This window comes from Argiope bruennichi, chromosome 6 (assembly GCF_947563725.1).
Source record: "Argiope bruennichi chromosome 6, qqArgBrue1.1, whole genome shotgun sequence".
Lineage (NCBI taxonomy): Eukaryota > Metazoa > Arthropoda > Arachnida > Araneae > Araneidae > Argiope > Argiope bruennichi.
This window is the reverse complement of record NC_079156.1, coordinates 84,400,825-84,421,979: the sequence shown is the minus strand read 5'-3', so window position 1 is coordinate 84,421,979 and position 21,155 is coordinate 84,400,825. Positions and strand designations below refer to the sequence as shown.

Genomic DNA, 21,155 nt, shown 5'->3' with positions numbered 1-21,155 from the left:
ACTTCTGGACACCTTGGAGTTACAAAGACGAATAATAGGCTGGGCGACGTTTCTTCTGCCCTAAATGTTACAAAGACGTAGAATTTTATGTGCGATTTAATGATGATTGTCAAAGGGCTGGCAAAAATAAGAATGCAAAATTAAAAAATGAAACTTACGATCGCAAATTTCAAGTTATCATATGAGAACATTATTATTTTTAAGTCATTATTTGTCTTAATTAATTTAAGTCGTTGACCAGTTTAAACCGGTTTGGAACAATCACGAGACTTTTCTATCGGTCTCTACCTCTCTCTCTGTATATATATATATATATATATATATATATATATATATATATATATAATTTTTTTAACTTTCATTTTTAATTTTTCTATCTAATAAACTAAGTTTTGGAGCTCGACCAATTTTGAGATGAAAAAAACTCATCGTTTTTCTAAATATCGACGCATGCGTATTCTGATAGTCTCGTGATTGTTTCAGACCGGTTTAAACTGGTTAATGACTTAAATTAATCAAGACAATTCTGAGAATGAATAATTTGGACAATTCAGAGTAATAAGAGTAATTCAGAGTAATTTCAATAATTAAGACGATTCAGAGAGCGAATAATTTGGAAATCAAGTTATAATTTTAGTTGGCGATATATATCGCCAGATGTGACAATCTAATGCATTATTTTCTAATAATCCTAACAGCAAAAAATTAATGCCTCAAAAGCGATAAATCGTCAACGTGTTGCTTACGCATTTTAAGGCTTCAAAAATCTCAAACCAAAACAACATCATGTTTTTATATGATAGAAAGAAAGTTCCACTAAAACCTTGTACCAATTATTCAAAAAGTTTTTTTTTTTTTTTCTTCCCAAATTGAACACCAATGCTGTCTGACCCCTTCCTACAACCCCAAATGGGATGCGATATGACATGATTTCCATCTATTTATCTATTTATCCTCAAAATACCTAGATGTTACTGTTTAAATCAGTACATATTACTAATTTAATTTAGAGTGCGTAGCGTCATGAAAAGTGCTTAAATTTGAAACCCACTTTTCAGACCTTAACAGTGCTTAAAAAAGGTCCTTAAAATGTACTTATTTCTCTAGAGAAGTGTGACGAAAGCGTTTTGCTTTATTTCCCCATATAATGGATATAATAATTCGAAATCATGATGATAAAGGTTTGTTTATCGGATGCATCAAAAAAGAAAACTAACAAAAGAGGAAAATTCGGAGAAGGAAAAACATTCGAATTTCGATTTTTATTGTTTTAGATGTTGAAGAATTTAATTAACTTACGTCTGGTAAGCATATATTTAACCTTTTATGTGTTATTTTAAAAAAATACGCAGATTGGCCCGATCAACGGAAAATGAGAATAAAGTAAGATGTGTTGGTGCGCCAAAGAAATATATCGAACTTAGGAGTAGCTGCTTTAAAAACACTTACAATAAAACATCTTTATAGTACGTTGCACATTCCATCATTATTCTCATTAATACGTTGTTTAGCCAATCCCTTGAATGATCTATTAAAGGGATTTTACTGTACTAAATTGAATTGTAATCCATTGAGGTATGTAATTACATTAGTCAATCGCATAAAATCTAGTACAATGAGATTTTAATTTAAAGCCATAAATGTTCAGGCACCACGATTTCTTTCTTGGTATTTTTTAAATGTCTCTACCCATTTGAAAATTATTATTTGATGGATCAATCTGGAGCCAAATTTTAGTTTTTAATAAAATGAAAAGTGCTGGATCTGGTGCTTAATTTTTAATTCAATTATTTTACTTTACTCTTAAACTATGAAAAGGGACTAAAGTGTCTTACAGCATGCGAATATTGCGTGTTCTTTTTCCCTCTGAATAATTTTAAGCATCAAATAATTTTAATTCAGTGTTGGATTTGTCATATGACGTTGAACTCTTTAGATTTTTATGAGGCTAAAGAGATAAAAGATTTTTATCTATGCATTTCATTAAAAAAAAAAGTCAATTTTTATTTTAAAAATATTTATAGTAACAAATATGTTATTCTCAAATACGATAAAAATAGATTAAAAATATAATTTAAAATATAATTTTTGATCACCTAATAAAATCACTCATGGTAATAACAATTTGAATTAAATGTCTAAAATTTTTTTTATATAAATCAGATATATTTATTATTTAAAAATGTAACCTATTTAGATATTTTTACAGCTTAGGAATGTTAGTTTTTTTTTTTTTTTTCCTGTGCGTTTACTAAGGACACGTTCGTTTATATTTTTTATAAGACATGATATGATCTTTTATATTTTGGAATCATATTTGGCATACTACGTATTTCTTAAGCAAATGAATCAGTCAGATGATTATTTATCACTTTTTTTTCTATATATATATATATATATATATATATATATATATATATATTTGTGTATTTCACAAAATGGAGTTTTTGTTTAAGTCAATATGAAAATATCTTCAGAAATTAATTTGTTAAACAGTTGTAATGTAGCTTAAATATATATTTTGTTACTAGATACGAAGTATGTAAATATTGTAATTTAAATTAATTTTATGCTTAGTATAAATGATAAATAATGTTAATTGCCTGATATTTTAAAAAAATCATCTTGTTTAACTTTTATTATTAACTAAATGTAAAAGCTTAAATCGTTAGTTTAATTAACTACATATTCATGCATCAAAATTAGTTCCAACACTAATACTTTTCTTTGAGTATTAGTCCTTTTTTTATTTTCCTATTTGATTTCTGATTGTTTACGGCAATTATTGCTTTCAGAGTATCAAAAATAAAATTCAATAATATGAAGAAATTAACGTTAATTAGGCGAATGTAAATCGTATTAAATTAAAAAAAATGATATACATTTCATTATAATTTTAATCATAGTTACTCTGGCATAAAGTTTGAGGGAACAGATGATATTATAGCGTTTTTTTTTTAAGAAAAAAGGAAGGAGAGGTTGCTTGAATTCCAGTTTTTATTTCATTTATTTAAAAAGTATTTGCCTCTGACGCCATTTTATGCAGTTACGCCATTGCGTTTTATACCTTTCTGAGATCGAAAAAATGCTTTTGGATTTATGCCTATATGTTTGTGAAAACGATAACTTAAAAAAGCTATATTTCTGAAATTTGGAACATAGTCTTTACACCAAATTCAGCGATTTTTATCAAATTTTGAAAGCAATCTATTTAAAGACAATCTGTTTGTCTGTCTACCCAAATACAATTTAAAATGATAAATACAAAAAAAGCTGCGATGAATAAAACTTGGTACACAAATTTAGCATCTAAAGTGTATATATATATTGAATTTTGAATCAAATCTTAAAAGGAATCGAATGTCTATTGGTGTGTATTTTCGAAAGTATATAAATGCCATAATTCAAAAACTCAATGACTTAGATAAATCAAATTTAGTCTCAATTTTAGCATCTAAATTAAATTTCGTCGTTAAATTTTGAATCAAATTCATATATGCTAACTGTCTACTGATTATTTCTTTTACAGATTAAAACAATAACTAAAAAAATGCAAGGATTTAGATAAATGAAATTTATCATGTTACTTTGTTATTAAAATTGTAATTGTGTATTAAATTCTGGTTTCATTCGGTTGGAAGGGGAAAAAACACCAAACTCTCTTAGCACATGACATTAAACGATATCTCTATGATGTCAGATATTTTCAATGCCGGTCAATATCGTGAAGGTAGTTTTATCGTGTTTGGTAGTTTGTTCTAATAGGAAAAATACATATTTTTTTTTTCTTCATTATACTACGAAGCATAGAACGTTTATGAGCGGGACATTGAGAAAAAAAAAATCTAAGCACATGTGTCCAAGGTTCAAAATTTTAAAGGATGGGAATACATTTTTGTGTATGGGGGTAGGTTTAAAGAGACATCTCCCGCTGGCTTTTCTGCATGCTGAAGATTTTGATGCCTTTAAAATCACCCAAGGAAAAATTACTTATGGGAATTATGAGATATGAATGCATCATGCTTTCATTCTCGTTCCTTGCTTTCTCGTATATGAGGTACAGCAAAAGTATTGTAATCGTGCAAAAGATTCAAATTCCAGATTTTGACGAATCTCCATGTTTTAGACCTCCCTTAATCTGAAAAACATATGGCTATATGTTTGTCAGTCTATATCTGTCTGTGAACACGAATACTGAAAATTCCTTTTAGCTAGACGGCTAAAATTTGATATATGGAATTACAACGAAATTTATAGATTTCTATCAAATTTTGAATGAAATCCATTTAAAGGAAATCTCTCTCTGAACGAGATAGAGTAAGATCGAAGACACGTGAACTCGATAATTGAAAAACACAGTGACCAAGAAAATAAAATTTGTTGCACAAATTTAGCATCTGAAATATAGATAGATATATCAAATTTCAATATATTAATTAAATTCGTCAAACAGATGGTCATCTATCGGTCTGTACTTTCACATATATGTTAATCATTAACTTATAAACGCAATGATTTAAATCAATGAAATTTGGTATTTTATGACTACAACTGTATCTTGTTTCAAATTTTGACGTTAATCGGATAGCAAAAAGACATCCAAAATATATAATCTTGCGATAGATTCTTTAAAAATGCTACATTCACTCCAAATCTCTATATTTTATAACTATTGTTCATTAAAGATAAGCAAGGTATTCTCGGCCTTATCCAAGGTCGTGAATTTTAAACGGGGGAGAGTGTTATTGGAGGGTACGCGGGAAAATTACAAGTACAGCACTCCCACTGATATAGAATGTAACAGTATAATTAAAATTCCAAAAGTAGTAAACAATAATTTTGAGAAATTCAGTTCTGATTCCGCTTTAGTTCGAAAACATGGATATTTCTTTTAACAAGAAATTCACGCTTTTACAAAACAGAAATTGGAATAAATTTAAGGCTATTTCGAAAATTCGCAACATGACATAAATCTTTTTGTGTACATTATTCCTTAACTATTTTTTTTTTCAGTTTCTATCCGAATAGAATTACTCCAATTACTTCTAGAGAGAATTACGCTTGTTTTACTTAAGTTTTTCATAAAAAAAGCAATGAATCTTGTAATTTTAGTTTTAAAATTCAAAAAACACTGCAATTTGATGCACGTAGAATGCACGAATTCAAATAATAGAAAAAAAAACTGCAACTTCTAAAATTCTCAACAACAACAAAAAAAAAAAAAACAAAAAAAAACAGGATAGTATTTGTCATTGAATTCTCTTTTGATGATCAGAAAGATAGATGAAAAGTGTGTAATCAAACATTTCTAAAAGAGAAAGCAAAATGAAGCATATTCAAATTTAAAGCTTATGATGCGTTTCCAAATTGAATTTTAATTCTGATGTTTGATATAAAAAAAGAATCACGGTTATTTCCAGTTTTTAACCCCAAACCCACTCCGAACTGTTGATTCACAGGTTTAAAACATATTTAATAGCCCACGATTCCAATTGTTCACCTCAGAAGTAAAATAATATCAGAATCACTGGGCATGAACCTATGTAATTTACAAACATGAACATGACAGCATATAAATTTTTCGCCTTATCGTTATATTTCATTTTAAAAATTGAAATTTTGGGTTCGTAGTACACCCTCTCTCTTGAGACACAATGAATTCTGCTCGCGGCATCAAATTCACTGTTTGTAAATCACGGCGATGGTAATGAAAACTAAATTCGGTTTTCTTAATTATCTTCTTATTACCTGCCTGACACATGAATACTTTTTTTCCATTGAAATCCATTTTGTATCTGTTAAAGTAATGATAAAGTAACAAAGCAACTATAGTTAATGCAATAGTAGCAATTATCCACATTTGTGTTTTTATTTTCTGGTATTTCAAGATATTGTAATCAACAAAAAAATTCCGACATCGAAATTTTGACGAATTTACATTTCTCAGTCTTCCCTGAACCCAGTAAACGAATTTTTGGGATTAAATTGGTCCTTCTGTCTGTAGATGAATACGGTAACTCAAAACACTTTGATTTAGATGAATGAAATTTGGTATTTTGTTTTCACATTCATTTTTTAGATTTCGGTCACATTTTGAACAGAATCTATTCAAACGAAGCGTGCCTGGCTGTCCATCTGAATGAAAGTGAACACGTTAATTACAAAACTTAAAAGTGGTAGATAAATAAAATTCGATATATATTTTTAATATCTAATGTGTATCTTCGAATTGAATTTTGAGCCAAATCCATCAAATATTTGAGCCTCTGTCGATTTATACATTCGCATATGTGATGTGTTCATAGAAAACAATAGTGACAATAGAAAAGCCGCAGTCTGCATTGAATCCCTTTAGGGTGCCTTTGGATTTGAATGACATTGAATTATTGAGTCGTCTTGTTACCCGCCTTGATTTTTTTAAATCTTTTGTCAGAAAAATCGCCACCAGATTTCGCTCACATTAATGTTTGGTTTCATACCTTACTTTATTTTTGTTTAAAGTTTTCTGAAGTGAAAATAGATAAATAAAACGCTTGGTCTAAAGTGTATAAATTGTGCAAAAGTAGGTCTCATTTAGAAACAGTCTTTGAAAATATAAAATTGTATATTTTTGAATGTCATTATCAAATACTTTCGATCTCAATTAGTAGGCCCAAAACTCATCAGGTCAAATAGGATTTGAGATCATTTCAATCTTTTATTCTTGCTTAATATCAGTCCGAACGTAGAATTATTATAGAATTTTCATAGTCGCAAACTGAATTGCTTGTTAATTTTTATAATAATTGCTGCGATAATTTTATTGTTTAGTATTTTGTTCTTGCCCATCCTTCAGCGTCGTGCACTGTAAAAGGTAGCGAAGTTTAGATTAGTAGTATATTTCTTATGAAATCTAAAAGAATTTTGTTAATAACATACTTGAGCGAAAATTATAATGCTAAATTTTGAATTAAAGCGAAGATTTTTCTTTGATCAAAACCTAACTTAATCAATATTGTCTTTAAAACTTTTATTTTTCATAATTTTTTTGAATCATTAAAAAATAAGTTTTTAAGTAAATTCCATCAATTTATTTTCTCGACTTTTATATATTTTAAATGTTTAGTTTGAAAGGATTAAGGAAAATTCATCAATTATAAATTATAGGTTGATGAGTTCTTCACAAATTGGGAGACTGCATACATTCACATCCGGGACATTCGTGAGATATTACAGTTATGGCGGCGATGTGTGTGTTAAATGTATTATTAGACTTTCCACAATAATCCATCCCTTTATTTTCTATTGTATGCACATATTATTTTGAAGCCGTAGGAGTAACTGTACAATAACATCGGGGAAACATGCAGAATGTAGTTCACAGTTCTAAATGTGATAGTACTAGAGATAAAGATATAAACGATTCTATTAAAGACCATTCAGGTTCTTCATCACCTTTAACTGGAAATACAATTGTAGAAAGGGGACCAAGCCTTGCATCCCTACAATCCCATTTTATGGCCGAAATATCGGAAAGTGACGATGATGAAATTTCTGAGGTGAGTCCTTTAGGTCTATGCTTTATTTTGTTTGAATGTTTTTTAATACGTACATATCAAATGTTTGTAGTAGGCTTAGGCTGTTTACCCTTTTATTAATATTTTTTTAGGGAATGTATGATTGCGTATTTACATGTACTTAGGTTTTTTAAGGTTACTATTTATTGAACCATGTTTTTTATTCGGTGATTAAGTAATGTTGTATTTTTTACTATTGCACGTTTCCTCCTCCAAATTTTAAGTGCCGTCGATGTAGCGTTGAGGTCAACAAATGTACATATGATTATGATCGTTAATTATGCTTTGTTTAGAATTGATATTTCTGAGACCATTTCGAAACTAATAAGTTTTGGATTTTATGATTTGAAATTTAGATTTTTATCTTTTATTTTAACATTATATATCGTATAACACCCATATTAATCTGCGTCTTAACTTGGACAATGCTATCGTATCATAATACAATGCACTCTTTGGTATTTTTTGTATTGATGTCTTCTCCTAGGAAAAGTAAACACGACCCTCACATTTTCATTCTGTTATATTTTTTTTAGACTGGAGTCACATTCATTAAATTCCCGATGTCGATTTCTGAATACTTTAATATATAGGATCAGTCATTGTTTATGCTCATAAATCATTTTTACGAAATTAAAAATGTATATCCGCGGAATATCTTCGAAGCATGTTTCATATTTATATAGATTTACTATTCATAATATCTTTTAAAAATTTATTTCCTGTTTATTTTCACTAGTAATAAATTTATAAATAAACAATCAGTGTTGCGAATTTTATTTTAACATTATTCTAATGGACGGATTCCATTTTTTTATATAACGGTTTTAATGTTCTTGAAGTCATTACTAAATGAATTTAAAGAAAATTATATGAAATCTTTTCCGCGTTTTTAATTATTTTATTAAAATAACAACCTCATTTTGTACTTGGAAAGTATTGATGCTAAAATTAACTTTTATTGTTATTTTTGTTGCTGATATATTTAAGACTGAAGCAGAATTTTCTCATAGGCTTTGCACTCACCAATTTGTGTTTGTGTATATGTATGAGTTTAGTAATCACTTTAATACTTACTTGAATATTATTGTAGAATAGTATTGTAGTTGAATATTCTGGTAAGCAACTCTTGAATTAAATGTAAAGGTCTATTGAATCATTTCAGTTTCTATTGAGAAGCCTTTTTTAATATATTTATTATGAATATATTGAAATATCAAGAGAGTAGCAAAATGAATATTAATGTTTTAAGATGGCAAAAAGGGATGATTTTTTTCTTTGACGAATTTCTTTTTGCACCTACTTTATGGGAGGGAAAAACTCCATTTATTTCTGTTATGATTTATTTGAATGACCTCAGAATTGAAAAATGAATTTAGATAAGGAACTATCAATTACTGAAAGATCTTATCTTTTTTTAAAAAACCAAATCTTTAACAAATCTCAATAAAGTTCATTAAATCACAATTAAACAAATTCTTTTTTAATTATTATAAATTACATGATTTTTTAAATTTTACAAAATGAGCAAGAATTAAGAGCTGTTTTTGATTTATATACATATATAGAATTTTTCTTCTCTCTCCGCAAGAGGGAATTTTATTTCAGTTTCTATTTTCTTATACACAAAAAACTATCTTAAATAATTAACAGGCTAAAGAAAATTAGGATTTCTGGAATAAATGTAACTTTTATAACTTAATTTAGTAAAATACCATTTGGAAAGCTATTGTGCCTATTTTATATATATATTTGTTTGGACTAGGGGAGTCAATTTTGAATAAACAAATTATTTTTATATATTGTTCTGAAGTCAGTGTGCTTACTAATTCTCTTCAATGTGCTATTGAGCTTAAATTTAATGTTTAAATTCCTTGAATGGATTTTATGTTTGTACCTAAAATTCTTATTTCTTGCTTCCTTTTAGTGTGTATATATATATATATAATATATAATATAATATAAACTTTCACATTCTTCTTCAATAAGATGAGTTACCTTTTTTCATCAAGATTGCTTATTAAATTCCTCATATTTTAATTCGAAGCAATTCTTAAATCTTTTGTGTGGAATCTTTTACTGTAACTTTAAATTTAACAAAAACTTTTTAACAACTTGCTCCTAAATCCTGTTCTAGAAGCTTCTGTAGTTGAACTTTTTGTTAAATTTTACAGTTTTTACTGAGTGTTTTTCTTTTTGTTACATAGGTTGGGGAAAATTGTATAGAAATTAGCATTTAAGCAGATATCTTTGTTTAAATGTATCTATAGAATCTAGCAGGTTTATATTTCAAGAATATAAACCTGCTCAAAATTCTGAAAAAGTTTGGAGAAGATTGTACAAAGGCATAAAGTTAATATTCTTAATGCATCCAAGTATTCTTTCTAAATTAGTTTTAAAACTTATCAGGAATATGAAATGGCTAATTTTCTTTTCAATCAAGTAAAGCTATAGTAGCCCCACCACCATCTTGATTTTATGACAAGAGGATTGTAGATGTGTGACCTAATTGCTCTGTAAAAAGGCTTTGTGCATATTAAATCTATTGTGAATCAAATATTTTTTCTCTAGTGTCATATAGAAGTTTGGAGAAGTAAATTCTAATATGGGTGTCATCCTCATCATCGGATCGAAGTTCAAAATTGCAAGATCTGCTCTAAATCAGTTCTTGTGTAACTTCAATATGTAATATTAATTTATTTAAAATCAATATTTTTGATTTAGTGCTAAAAATTGTTTTGGTTTAATGAAGAAATCTTAGAAATATTTTTAAATTTTGTTTGTTTGAAAGTTTATATAATTTATTCTACATATATCAAAATTGTTAAAGTAATCACTGCATAGGGAAAATTAAGAAAAATAATCATTGAGTTAGTTTTTTAAAACCAAAACACCTCATTTTTCAATACTATATCAAAACCAAAACACCTCATTTTTCAATACTATATCAGTAACTGTAAATAAAAAGTTGCATACTATTTCTTTCTTTTTTTTTTCCTTTTACACCAATTCTATTTCAAAAACTATTCAGTGAAGTAATATTATGGATATTCTGAATATTTTCTGCCATATTTAAATTTACTGACATAGTATAAATTCACAGAATGAAGATTTGCTATTGTTTATTTACATACATTTTCCAGTATACATATGGGTTTTAAATGAAGGGATAGTTTTATTATTCATCTTAAGGAGATTATAAAACAGTTTTTGATAAGAAAAAAAAATCCTTCATGATTTTTTTATGTAACATACTCTTATAAATATTTTATTTGGAGTTTTTTTTATTGTTAAAGCTGATTTTATATAGCATGGTATACAATAATCTTATAAACATTCTACTATAAATATTTATCATGTTTCATCATAATTATTATTAATTGTTAGTTCTCTTAATAAATATTAAAAAAATATTGACTTTTTTCTCTTGATATATGATAGAGAGCATTAACATTATAAGCTTGTAATTTCCCCCCCCCCATTTTAGAAACATATGATGCTAAAACAAGTTTTGCATTTCAAATTATTGTTTGTTTCAGGATCCTGAAACTAGTACTTTTGAACAATTTAATTTCAGAAAAGGATGATGCATAATAAGATGACCACATTTTTATAATTCTTTGTTAGGCTGCGATCTGCCTCGTTACATGTTTTTTTATTTTTTCCCTGCTTGTCATTTTGGACTAAACTGTTTTAATTTGTAACTTGTGTATTGCTAATAATCTAAGTTGATTTTATTACAAAATGAAAGCATTTCATATTTTTATCTCCCCATTTAGGTGAAATAAACACCTTCCGATACATGCACAAAAACAGAGTTTCTGTATCTGAGAATTAACACTGTGTAATCTTAGAAAATTTGCTTTGTCTAAATTTTATATTTTTTTCATGTATTTAATGTTTTTTTAAGGAAATGACTTTTTATGATTACATTAAATTATATTTGACGAAATGTTTAAAAGAGGTTGCAATTTTCATTAAAAATATTTCACTGATTGCTTGGTTATTTGGGATGATTTGTATAACATTCAATGTGCTACTCTATCTGCAGATTTTAATTTTGAAATGGGAAAAAATAAAATCTTTTTTTTTTTTCTTCTTTTAGGTTGAGTCTTTTATTTTAGAACAGGATGTTGATGAAGATACAGGAATAGATAGTTCTTCAAAATTTCTTTTAGCTAAATCTACATCAGAAACTGTATTTAATGAAACAGCTTGTCGCTTAGAAGCTTTGTTAGAAGCTAGTAATCATTTACTTGAAGGCAGTCATTTTGATCCTTCTTGTTCAGCTGGTACATCTTATTCAGGTAATATTTTTTTCTATTTTATATGGCTGTTAAATATATGTAAACCCAATCATAATTATTGAAATTGGAAATTTTCTTTTTTAATTGCACTATATATTTTTGACTTAAAATTGATGTGTTTTGTCTTGCTTCTCCAGAGCATTTCATTGTGATATTAAAATTGTATTTCAAATCTTTGTTTTCATTGTGTTAGTGAATCTAAAAATGAACTAATGTATGTACTTAATGTATATACTTAATTTATTTTTTGTTTTCAGGTGATGGTCTGTGTGAAAAGAAATTTGAAAAATGTTCTGAAAGGCTGTATTGGGAAAAAATCCGCCAAAGGTATTTTGAAATACTGTAATTTTTTTTATCGTGTATCTCTTGCTTTCATTTATTTATTATTGGCTTAATCTTTAATTCATTTATATTAATATAAATCGTTTGATTTCAATAACAGATGTATTTGTTCAGAATTTGAATCTATTAACAAAGACTGCAGGAGATGTAATGTGAAAGAAACAATTTTTTTTATCTGTAAAAAGAAATAGAATTTTATTTGTCTTGTCTTTATATTTGACCCATACTTATTATTGGATGTGTTGACTGTTCCTTAGCTGTTATGGCTACATGGCTGTTCTACTATTTGTGAACATATTGTTTACAGATAATTGCATATTAACTGATTTAAGATAAAATAGTGAAAATAATTAATTCTTCCAAGTTTGTTAGGTTTTTTTTTTCCCCCCATACAAAGTTTATTGTATGAAACAAAACTATTACTTTTGAGTTTTTACTACTTTTGGTCATCTTTATATCATTACCGTTTTAACTAAGAGAAACAGTGCAGTGATTTTTAATGATAAATAACTTTTTAAATTTTGACATTACTTAAGAGAATTATATGCCATATAGATAGTTGGTTTTCTCTATCTTAACTAAATAAACGAACTAGATCTTAAATGGAAAAACACATAGGTTTAAAGTAGAAATCAAATTAATCTTTATTTCTGGTCATATTTGTATATAGAAAATGTAATTAAAATATAATGCTCTTTTTCTTTTCATGTTCTACTATTGTATAATTATCTTTTATTTTGAAGAATTTTTTAAATTACAGTTTGAAATAGCTAAATTAGAAATTTTGAATAAATTCTTGACTTTAAAATGTTTGCTTTAGTAATATTGTGTGAAAATATGAGTGACGGACATGAAAAAAATAAATATATAAAAATATTAAAATAAAATAGTAGCATGAAAATTATAATGTGAAATTAAACTGACCAATTTTAAAAGAAAGATTTTATAATGTTCACTGTCTAGGGTCACAAAATATTTTAATTTGTCTCTGATTATTGATATAAATTTCTTTTTAGAAATTTCTGGATACAATTTTCAAAATAATGAAAGCTTAATGAAACAAGAGATCCCTCCTTGTTTTATTACTTTTGTCAAACTTTAAGAGAAAGTAATTAAATTAGTAATTATCAGTTTGCCAGAATGAGTGGAAGGAAATATGATTTTAGCTTGAAATCCGTTGTGATATGACCATCAAATCCAAGGAAAAAGCAGTGCCAAGAAAACTTCCATAAAAAATATCTTGCAAATCTGCTAAATTGTACAGAAATATTCATGTAGAAGGGGGAGGGGGAATCCAGGTTTGAGAATTTTCTCCACATTTGTATCTTGGTTTTGGTCTACATCATGATGACCTACCTACCCGAAAGGGTGCAAGATCTAACATCTGAATCTTGTTGTACCATTATGACTAATGCTCAAAAGCAAACTATGAATTGCCAATTGAGTCATACCAATGATAAACCTGTAAAAACAAAAGGCCAGTAATGTATCTGAGATATGCCACAAAAGGTATATTGGTCATTAATGAAATGTTTGTTAAAATATGCTAATGAGGTACATTTACATTACTGTCGTTTTCATATTTATTTTCCTATATACATTTAAATTTTTCTCAGAGAATATACTTAATAAAGTGTCTTTGGGAAAATCATATGCTTTTGATTTCTTACTTTTATAAATACTTTGAAATGAATATAAAAATCTGTTAAGCTGTAGTTTTGTGAATTTTTTTCTGTGTATTGACTATTTAAATTCATACTTTTTGCATGCCTTTCCTTCACACATTGTTTCATATTGCATTTTTGAATTTCCTTTTTTTTTTTGGTTAATGACATCTTTGTGAGATAATGTATCTTTTATTTATTTTTTTATTATAGCTCTTTGGCTGAAGCTTGTACTCATGGTGATATAAATACAGTGAAAAAGCTTCTAGAAGAGGGTAGAAATGTTAATGAAGTCACTGAAGATGGAGAGAGCTTGTTATCCCTTGCAGCCTCTTCAGGTTACTTTGAACTTGCTCAGGTAATTATTTGTATAGTGTTCATATTTTGCATTCCTTTATCCATTTGTTTCTTTGTACAATTCATTGAAAATTGACTGAGAATTAAATTAAAATTTTTTGGCAATTTTGAATATTTTCTAATTTTTTGTAAAGTATTATTTATATTTCTAATGATTGATCCAAAGTTGAAACATTTATGAATTCTTTTCATTACTTAAATCTACCTGTACTTTGTCTTTGGTGATAATAAGTTAATAATTCTTTTTCAAGGAACTTAATTTCACTTTAGAATTAATTGTTGTACTCTAATAAAAGTATTGATCATATGTTTCTTTTATTCAAAGTGCTGTATACTTATTTATTGGAATTTTTTTGATAATTATTGCTTTATTTATTATGTATTTGTCAAAGCTGTTAAATATTCAGTTGATGTAAATATTTAGTGATCATACATTTTTTTGCATACTTATTTATTGAAATTTTTTTTTATGGATTTTTCATAATTGTTTTATTTATTAATTTTTGTTAAAGCTGCTAAATATTCAAAATGCACCTTTACTGCCATTTTCAATCAATACCATGAATCTTATATATGTTTATTCATGTGTTTAGCTTTTGTTGGCTATGAAAGCTAATGTGGAAGATAGAGGATTGAAAGACATGACTCCTCTTATGGAAGCAGCAAATGCTGGGAATACCGATATAGTTAAGTTACTAATTCAACATGGGGCTGACGTGAATGCTCAAACATCTCAAGGTAATTTGTTTATTCATACCTTTGTTTTCTTTCTTTGTATTATTTTCAAGAATATTAAAATTGTAAAAATATTATTTCAAATAATCTGGAATGATTTTCTGGTAATGTAAATGCTAGCTTACTTATTAGTCAGTTCTATGTAAGTGTGGTTTGTTTAATCAACCTGTTCTTTTGAAATTATTTCGTTTAATTATTTTTAAATGACTAGTATTGTTGGTAACTCTTAAACATTCTTGAATACAGAAATGCTTATTTCTCAAATTTATTTTTGTATCTTGTATTTTTTGTTCTAATTTGCATTATTGACAAACTAATTACTAAAATTTTTTAAATAAATTGAAATGGTAAATTTTTATTCTTCTTATGATTTAAATATAGGACTTTTTTAAAAAGAAATTTTATAAATAGTAACTTTTTTTTTTTTTGAAAAATCTTTTTAAATCTTTTTTTTTTCTTTCTGATTATAATTTAAAAAGGATATTGATGTAAATTATGAAGTTAAAATTATTTTCCTTCAAATATTTGTTTATTGTTTAACTTGTTATTTTGATTTATTGTATTATGTGGTAAACTGAATTTAATGCTTTTGTAGTCAATGCAGGTGCTACATTATACCTAATTAAAAAGAAAAAGAATAAGTGTAATAGTTTGCCTTTAGTTTTCTTATATTAACTTTTGTATTTTTTTCTAAATTTTTTGTTTGCATTCATTAAGTGTTTCTGAGGCTCAATCATTCATTTAAATTGTTTTATTTTGCAGAGAAAAAATTGAAAGGTGCAAAGGTAAAACATGTAACGGTACAGGAGATGGCTATGAAACCACCCCCGCAGGAAATACATGGTCCTATACCATCTATAGTATGTCCAGAAGGTAATACTCCACTTATGTTTGCCTGTGCAGCTGGCCATGTAGACATTGTAAGGATATTGCTTGATGCTGGTGCTAGAGTTGAAGATCACAATGAGAATGGCCACACACCATTAATGGAAGCTGCAAGTGCTGGTCATGTAGAAGTTGCCAAGCTGCTTGTAGAAAGAGGTGCCAGTATTAATACACACTCGAATGAGTTCAAAGAAAGTGCTCTTACTTTGGCCTGCTACAAAGGTATGACATTGCTTTGCATACTGTGTTTAGCTATAAATAAATTTAAAATTTAATCTGTTCCTTTTAACAAAAGTTATTAGTTACATTATTACAAATGAAGTATTCTCTGCTATATTAAACGAGATACAGATACAGAGAGTAGGATTTACAAATGTCCCCCGAGGCAGATTCAGGGAATCATAAATAAGTTTCAGTATGAAGACATCCTTAAAAACACAGTGCATCTGTATGCATGTAATCCTCTTGCTTATAACTTCATTTCCCAATGGAATAATGATCCAAACACATCCAGAACTGATTCTGCTATCCTGTGACTCTCCTTGATTGGCCAAGCCAATCCCCAGACCTTAATATTTTTGAGGGAGTGTTGGCTGAGCTGAAGTCTTGTCTTGTAGGAATGGGCTTGTCACCAAGCATTAATATGCAATTTTTAATATTTCATCAATGCCGGTACTTTTCTATATTTTTAACTTTTTAAATTTTATTTATTTTGAATTAAATAATAAAATTGTCAATTTCAATTTTTTTTACTGTTTGTATTTTTTTCTAAAAATACATCTTGTATGGTAATTTCAGAAAATTGAATTAAAGCAAAAAAGAAAAAAAACTTTTTTTTTTTGTTCAATTAAAATTTTATAAATAGTCTGTTTTTATATTTTATATTATAAAATTATTTTTAAAGAATCAAATTAGAAACATTTTTATCTTTTTGTTATTCAAGTTTAAACATCACCCCCCCCCTCCACCTCTCTGATCTGTAGACATTGTCTTAGAAATTTCAAATGATTGGTTTGACTGTTTTAAAAAATGGATTTTGTCATATATACTAATTTTTGTGAACTGTACATTATGAATTTTTTATTGGTAAACTTTTAGTGTAATAATTTTAAACTTTGTGTTTGATTGTAGTGTTTATTTAGATATTTGTTAGCAGACTGAACTTTTTCTATACATTAATGCAATTCCTGATATTCAAAAAGTAGTAAAGAATTTATCAGCTTCGTTTTAAATGATTTTTCATTAAAAAAATAATTTTTATATTCATTCAATGCATTATTGTTTTTAATTGTGTTTGATAGGACACTTAGAAATGGTCAGGTTCCTTTTGGAAGCTGGTGCTGATCGGGAGCATAAGACAGATGAAATGCATACTGCCTTGATGGAGGCTTCTATGGATGGTCATGTTGAAGTAGCTCGTTTGTTACTAGATTCTGGTGCTCAGGTAAAACATGGCTCTTTTTCAGTTTTCTGTGATTATGAATTTTATCCTGCAAGATGATTTTATAATTCATGTGAATAACTTTTACCATTAGAATATATTACATTTCATTTTATAGATCTGTTTATGAACTTCCTGAAACTTAATTAAATAATGTTATGTATATATTTTAATCATTATCAAAGTATTTTTACCTTTGAAAATATCACTTCTGTTAGTATTAACATTACACACATTGTTTAGTTTTGCTATGAAAAAATTTCCAGAATTGCTTCTTTTGATTCTTTTGTCGGTTTTTGAAAACTTTCAAATGCTATAACATGACATTGACTGATATTTTTTTTTTATTGCTTATTAACTTTCACAATAAATTTTCTAAAAATCTAAGCACTTTTCTTTTTTATTTAAAAAAGAAAATCTTAGAGATCACTCCTTTAATGAAATAATTTATGTGACATAACAGTCGTGTGTCATTGACAACTAACTGTGAACGTTTTCTTAAATTTCATTAGGAATTCAGTTGATTTGGTCTGTCTTAAATGTCTTGGTGTGCATTCCATAATCTGTTATGTGTACATTTTTTGCATTAATTTGAAATTATAAAATGTACATTTTTTTCACAGCAGGTTACTAAAGCACTTTTTGTTTATAAATATATTTAAGCAAAATTTTGTTGTATGTTTAATTTTTTTAGAGATAAAAAAAGGCTACCAAAGCAGCTTAATTTTAATACCATACTTTTAATTTTAATTTTCGTGCATGATTACTTTAAGAAAGTCTTTTTCGTTATCCCTGAGAATTATTTTCAACCAAAATCTTTTGATTTATTCTGAGCAGACTTATGTTTAATATAGTACAAACAAGCATTAGATCTGTATCAAATAAAATTGCCTTTTAAAATGAACGAATTTTCTGTTTTATTTATTTGGGATTTCACCCAGGACCTATTTAATGTTACTTTGTCAATTTGATCTACTAATTTTCAATGCTATCTGAAGGTCTTAAAAAGAATTAAATGTTGAAAAGATCAAATTAAATGTTCAAATTTCTGTTGCTATTAATATCTATTTAATTCTTAACTGCATGGTTAAGATTTTAATAGAAAAACCTAATTCTATTAAAATCTTAACCAAGCAATTGAGCTAAGTTATATAATTTCATTTGTAATAGTGCCATTTCATTATTATCAAGAAAATTCCTTCTCTGATTTGGAATAGTAAAAATTTATTTTTGGAAAAACCTTTACAGTTTTATGCATGCTAATTATAAATTTATAATGTTTAACATTAGACTAAGACAGTATAAAATAACCTCATTGTATAGATGTATTTTGTAGTGCAATAAAATTTATAATTTTGCTTTGTTAAATATTTTTTTCCAGTATTACGTGTAATTGCTATATATCGTTAAGTGTAATAAAGATAAACATGCTTTTGAAATTATTTCAGTTGCAAGACATCAAAATAACACATTATTATATTCTCTACATATAATATTATGAAAGATACAACTTCGATTGTTCTGAACAAAATATTTAAATGCAATAAATAATTTAAAAGTTTATAGCTATTTTGTTATCAAATTTTTTGTGTGTTTAGAGTTTTCAATTTAATTAAATTTTCATGTTTTGTTAAATTCACACACACACACATTGAAGTATTTTGACATTAGTGTTAAATTTTCACATATATGTATTGTTAAAATATATTATCAGAGACTTTGCTTGTTGTAGCAGTAATTGTTGCTATCTGAATTCCATGTAATTTGTAAAACAATATTAAAAAAAAACCCTTTAAAGCTTAACTGAAATGCAAGTTGAGAAGTTTTTTGAATGTTGTTTCTAGTATTTAAAATTTAATAATTTAAATACTAGATATATTTAATTTTAAATTCTTGAATTGAGGAAAAGGTGACCTTTTTTTAAATACACCTATGATCTTGTATCTCATATAATTCTTTTCATATCATATAGAAAAATTTAAAGTGATCAGTTTTTACTGTAAAATAATTCCAAATTGTAATATTTTTTAAAATTAGATAAATGAGAGGCATTATTTATGTCAGTCAAAATGAACTAGATTTTAATTAACTCATGTTATTTATTTATTATGATTCATAACAATATACTGTAAAACACTTTTGTATATATAGTGTTTTAATATTTTATAAATGTTCTTTGTTATTTTAAAAATGTCTATTTGTTATTAACAATAGCTTTTTTTTTTTTTTTTTTTTTTTTGTACAGGTTAATATGCCAGCAGACAGTTTTGAGTCTCCTCTTACATTAGCTGCTTGTGGAGGCCATGTTGAGCTTGCTATGCTTCTACTGGATCGGGGTGCTAACATTGAAGAAGTGAATGATGAGGGTTATACTCCTTTGATGGAAGCTGCCCGTGAAGGGCATGAAGAGATGGTGGCTCTTCTTCTCAGTCAAGGTCATTTTAATATTTCTTTTTGTTATTATGTAATATAAATATTTTGTTTTTCTTGCCAGAAAATATGAATAAACGTCTTGATTAGTTAAAATGGAGGGAAAAATGATTGAAATAAAAAAATAAAATAAAAATCGGTAAATTCTTTTTATATATTTACTGGTAGAAGGTTTTCTATTTATTAGAATTACATAATTTGATTCCATTTTATTTTCATTAAATATTTTTTTTAATTATGTTCAATACAAAAAATATTACCTTTTTTTCATTTTTACTTAATTTTGCCATTGACCTTATAACTTGTTTGCTTTAAATATATAATTATATTACATCTTTCATTTCAGGAATATACTATTTTACTGATTCAATAAAAAATCAACAAAACCTCTTTATTTTAACATAAGATTTAAATTAAGAGAAGATTGGAAATTGGTTTCAAGTAGAATTTAGAAATATGATGCATGGTAAAAAAAGTAATAATCTATTTAAATGAAGAATATCATCCATGTCTTTATTCGTTAGTTCAATATTGTGTAAAGAATTAGAATCTTTTAAAGTTATAGTTTCAATCCTTTTGTGAAATGTTAAATTTATTTTTCAGTCTCTTAAAAATTCTGCCAATTGTTTTATTTCTATTGTTTGCACATTAAAATGGATGTTTTAATTTTATCATCCATTATAGGTGCTGACATCAATGCCCAGACTGAAGAGACTCAAGAAACAGCTTTAACATTAGCTTGTTGTGGTGGTTTCTTGGAAGTTGCCGACTTTCTCATTAAAGCAGGTGCTGATATTGAATTGGGTGCTAGTACACCTCTGATGGAAGCTGCACAAGAAGGCCATTTAGAATTGGTTCGTTACCTCATTAATGCAGGTAATTTTGGAATTAAGATAGTTTTTTTTTATAATAAATGATTTTGAATGATTAAATAATGGTTATAAAACAATGGAGGCTCTTATCTCCTGTGGACAATAATTATGAAAATGAACCTGAAGGAAATTGAACAATTGGTTTTTGTTGATTTAAAGCTTGTAATAAACAATAGTTGCATAAAATGTTTGATTGGATCATTTCGAATTTTTCTAATGTTTTTCTCTATAGATAATATTTATCATTTTAACAATATGAAAGAAATCATGTTAAGTAGATAGCAATTGTTGCTCTTACAGTTGATATTTAAGTTGAATTTATGCAAAAGTCCTTGAGTAATGGTAATTTTATTTATTAAATTTATGTATCAGTTTTGTCTCCTGTTTCGAGTTCAATTTATGATGGATATAATATCCGTGGTCTTCCAAAAGAATCTTGGAATTTGCTTCCGTGATAATTTTCTGAATTAATTTCAATTCAGTGCTTCATGTGTAAAATATTTTCTAAGGAGACATTTTTGCCATAACTTTCTTAAATAGCTTAAGAAAATAACTTCTCTTAACTT

General features: G+C 27.0%; 1 protein-coding gene across 1 annotated transcript in view; it reads left to right on the top strand.

The window, feature by feature from the left end:
- The first annotated feature begins 7,190 nt into the window (after nt 1-7,190).
- LOC129972505 (ankyrin repeat domain-containing protein 17-like) overlaps nt 7,191-21,155 on the top strand; it is a 78,252-nt gene continuing 64,287 nt past the window's right edge. The window contains exons 1-9 of the mRNA XM_056086661.1: nt 7,191-7,538; nt 11,662-11,863; nt 12,121-12,190; nt 14,083-14,227; nt 14,820-14,964; nt 15,724-16,068; nt 17,148-17,290; nt 19,533-19,722; nt 20,402-20,593. Coding sequence (XP_055942636.1) covers nt 7,344-7,538; nt 11,662-11,863; nt 12,121-12,190; nt 14,083-14,227; nt 14,820-14,964; nt 15,724-16,068; nt 17,148-17,290; nt 19,533-19,722; nt 20,402-20,593 — 1,627 coding nt within the window. The 5' untranslated portion in view covers nt 7,191-7,343. The remainder of the gene's footprint in view (nt 7,539-11,661; nt 11,864-12,120; nt 12,191-14,082; nt 14,228-14,819; nt 14,965-15,723; nt 16,069-17,147; nt 17,291-19,532; nt 19,723-20,401; nt 20,594-21,155) is intronic.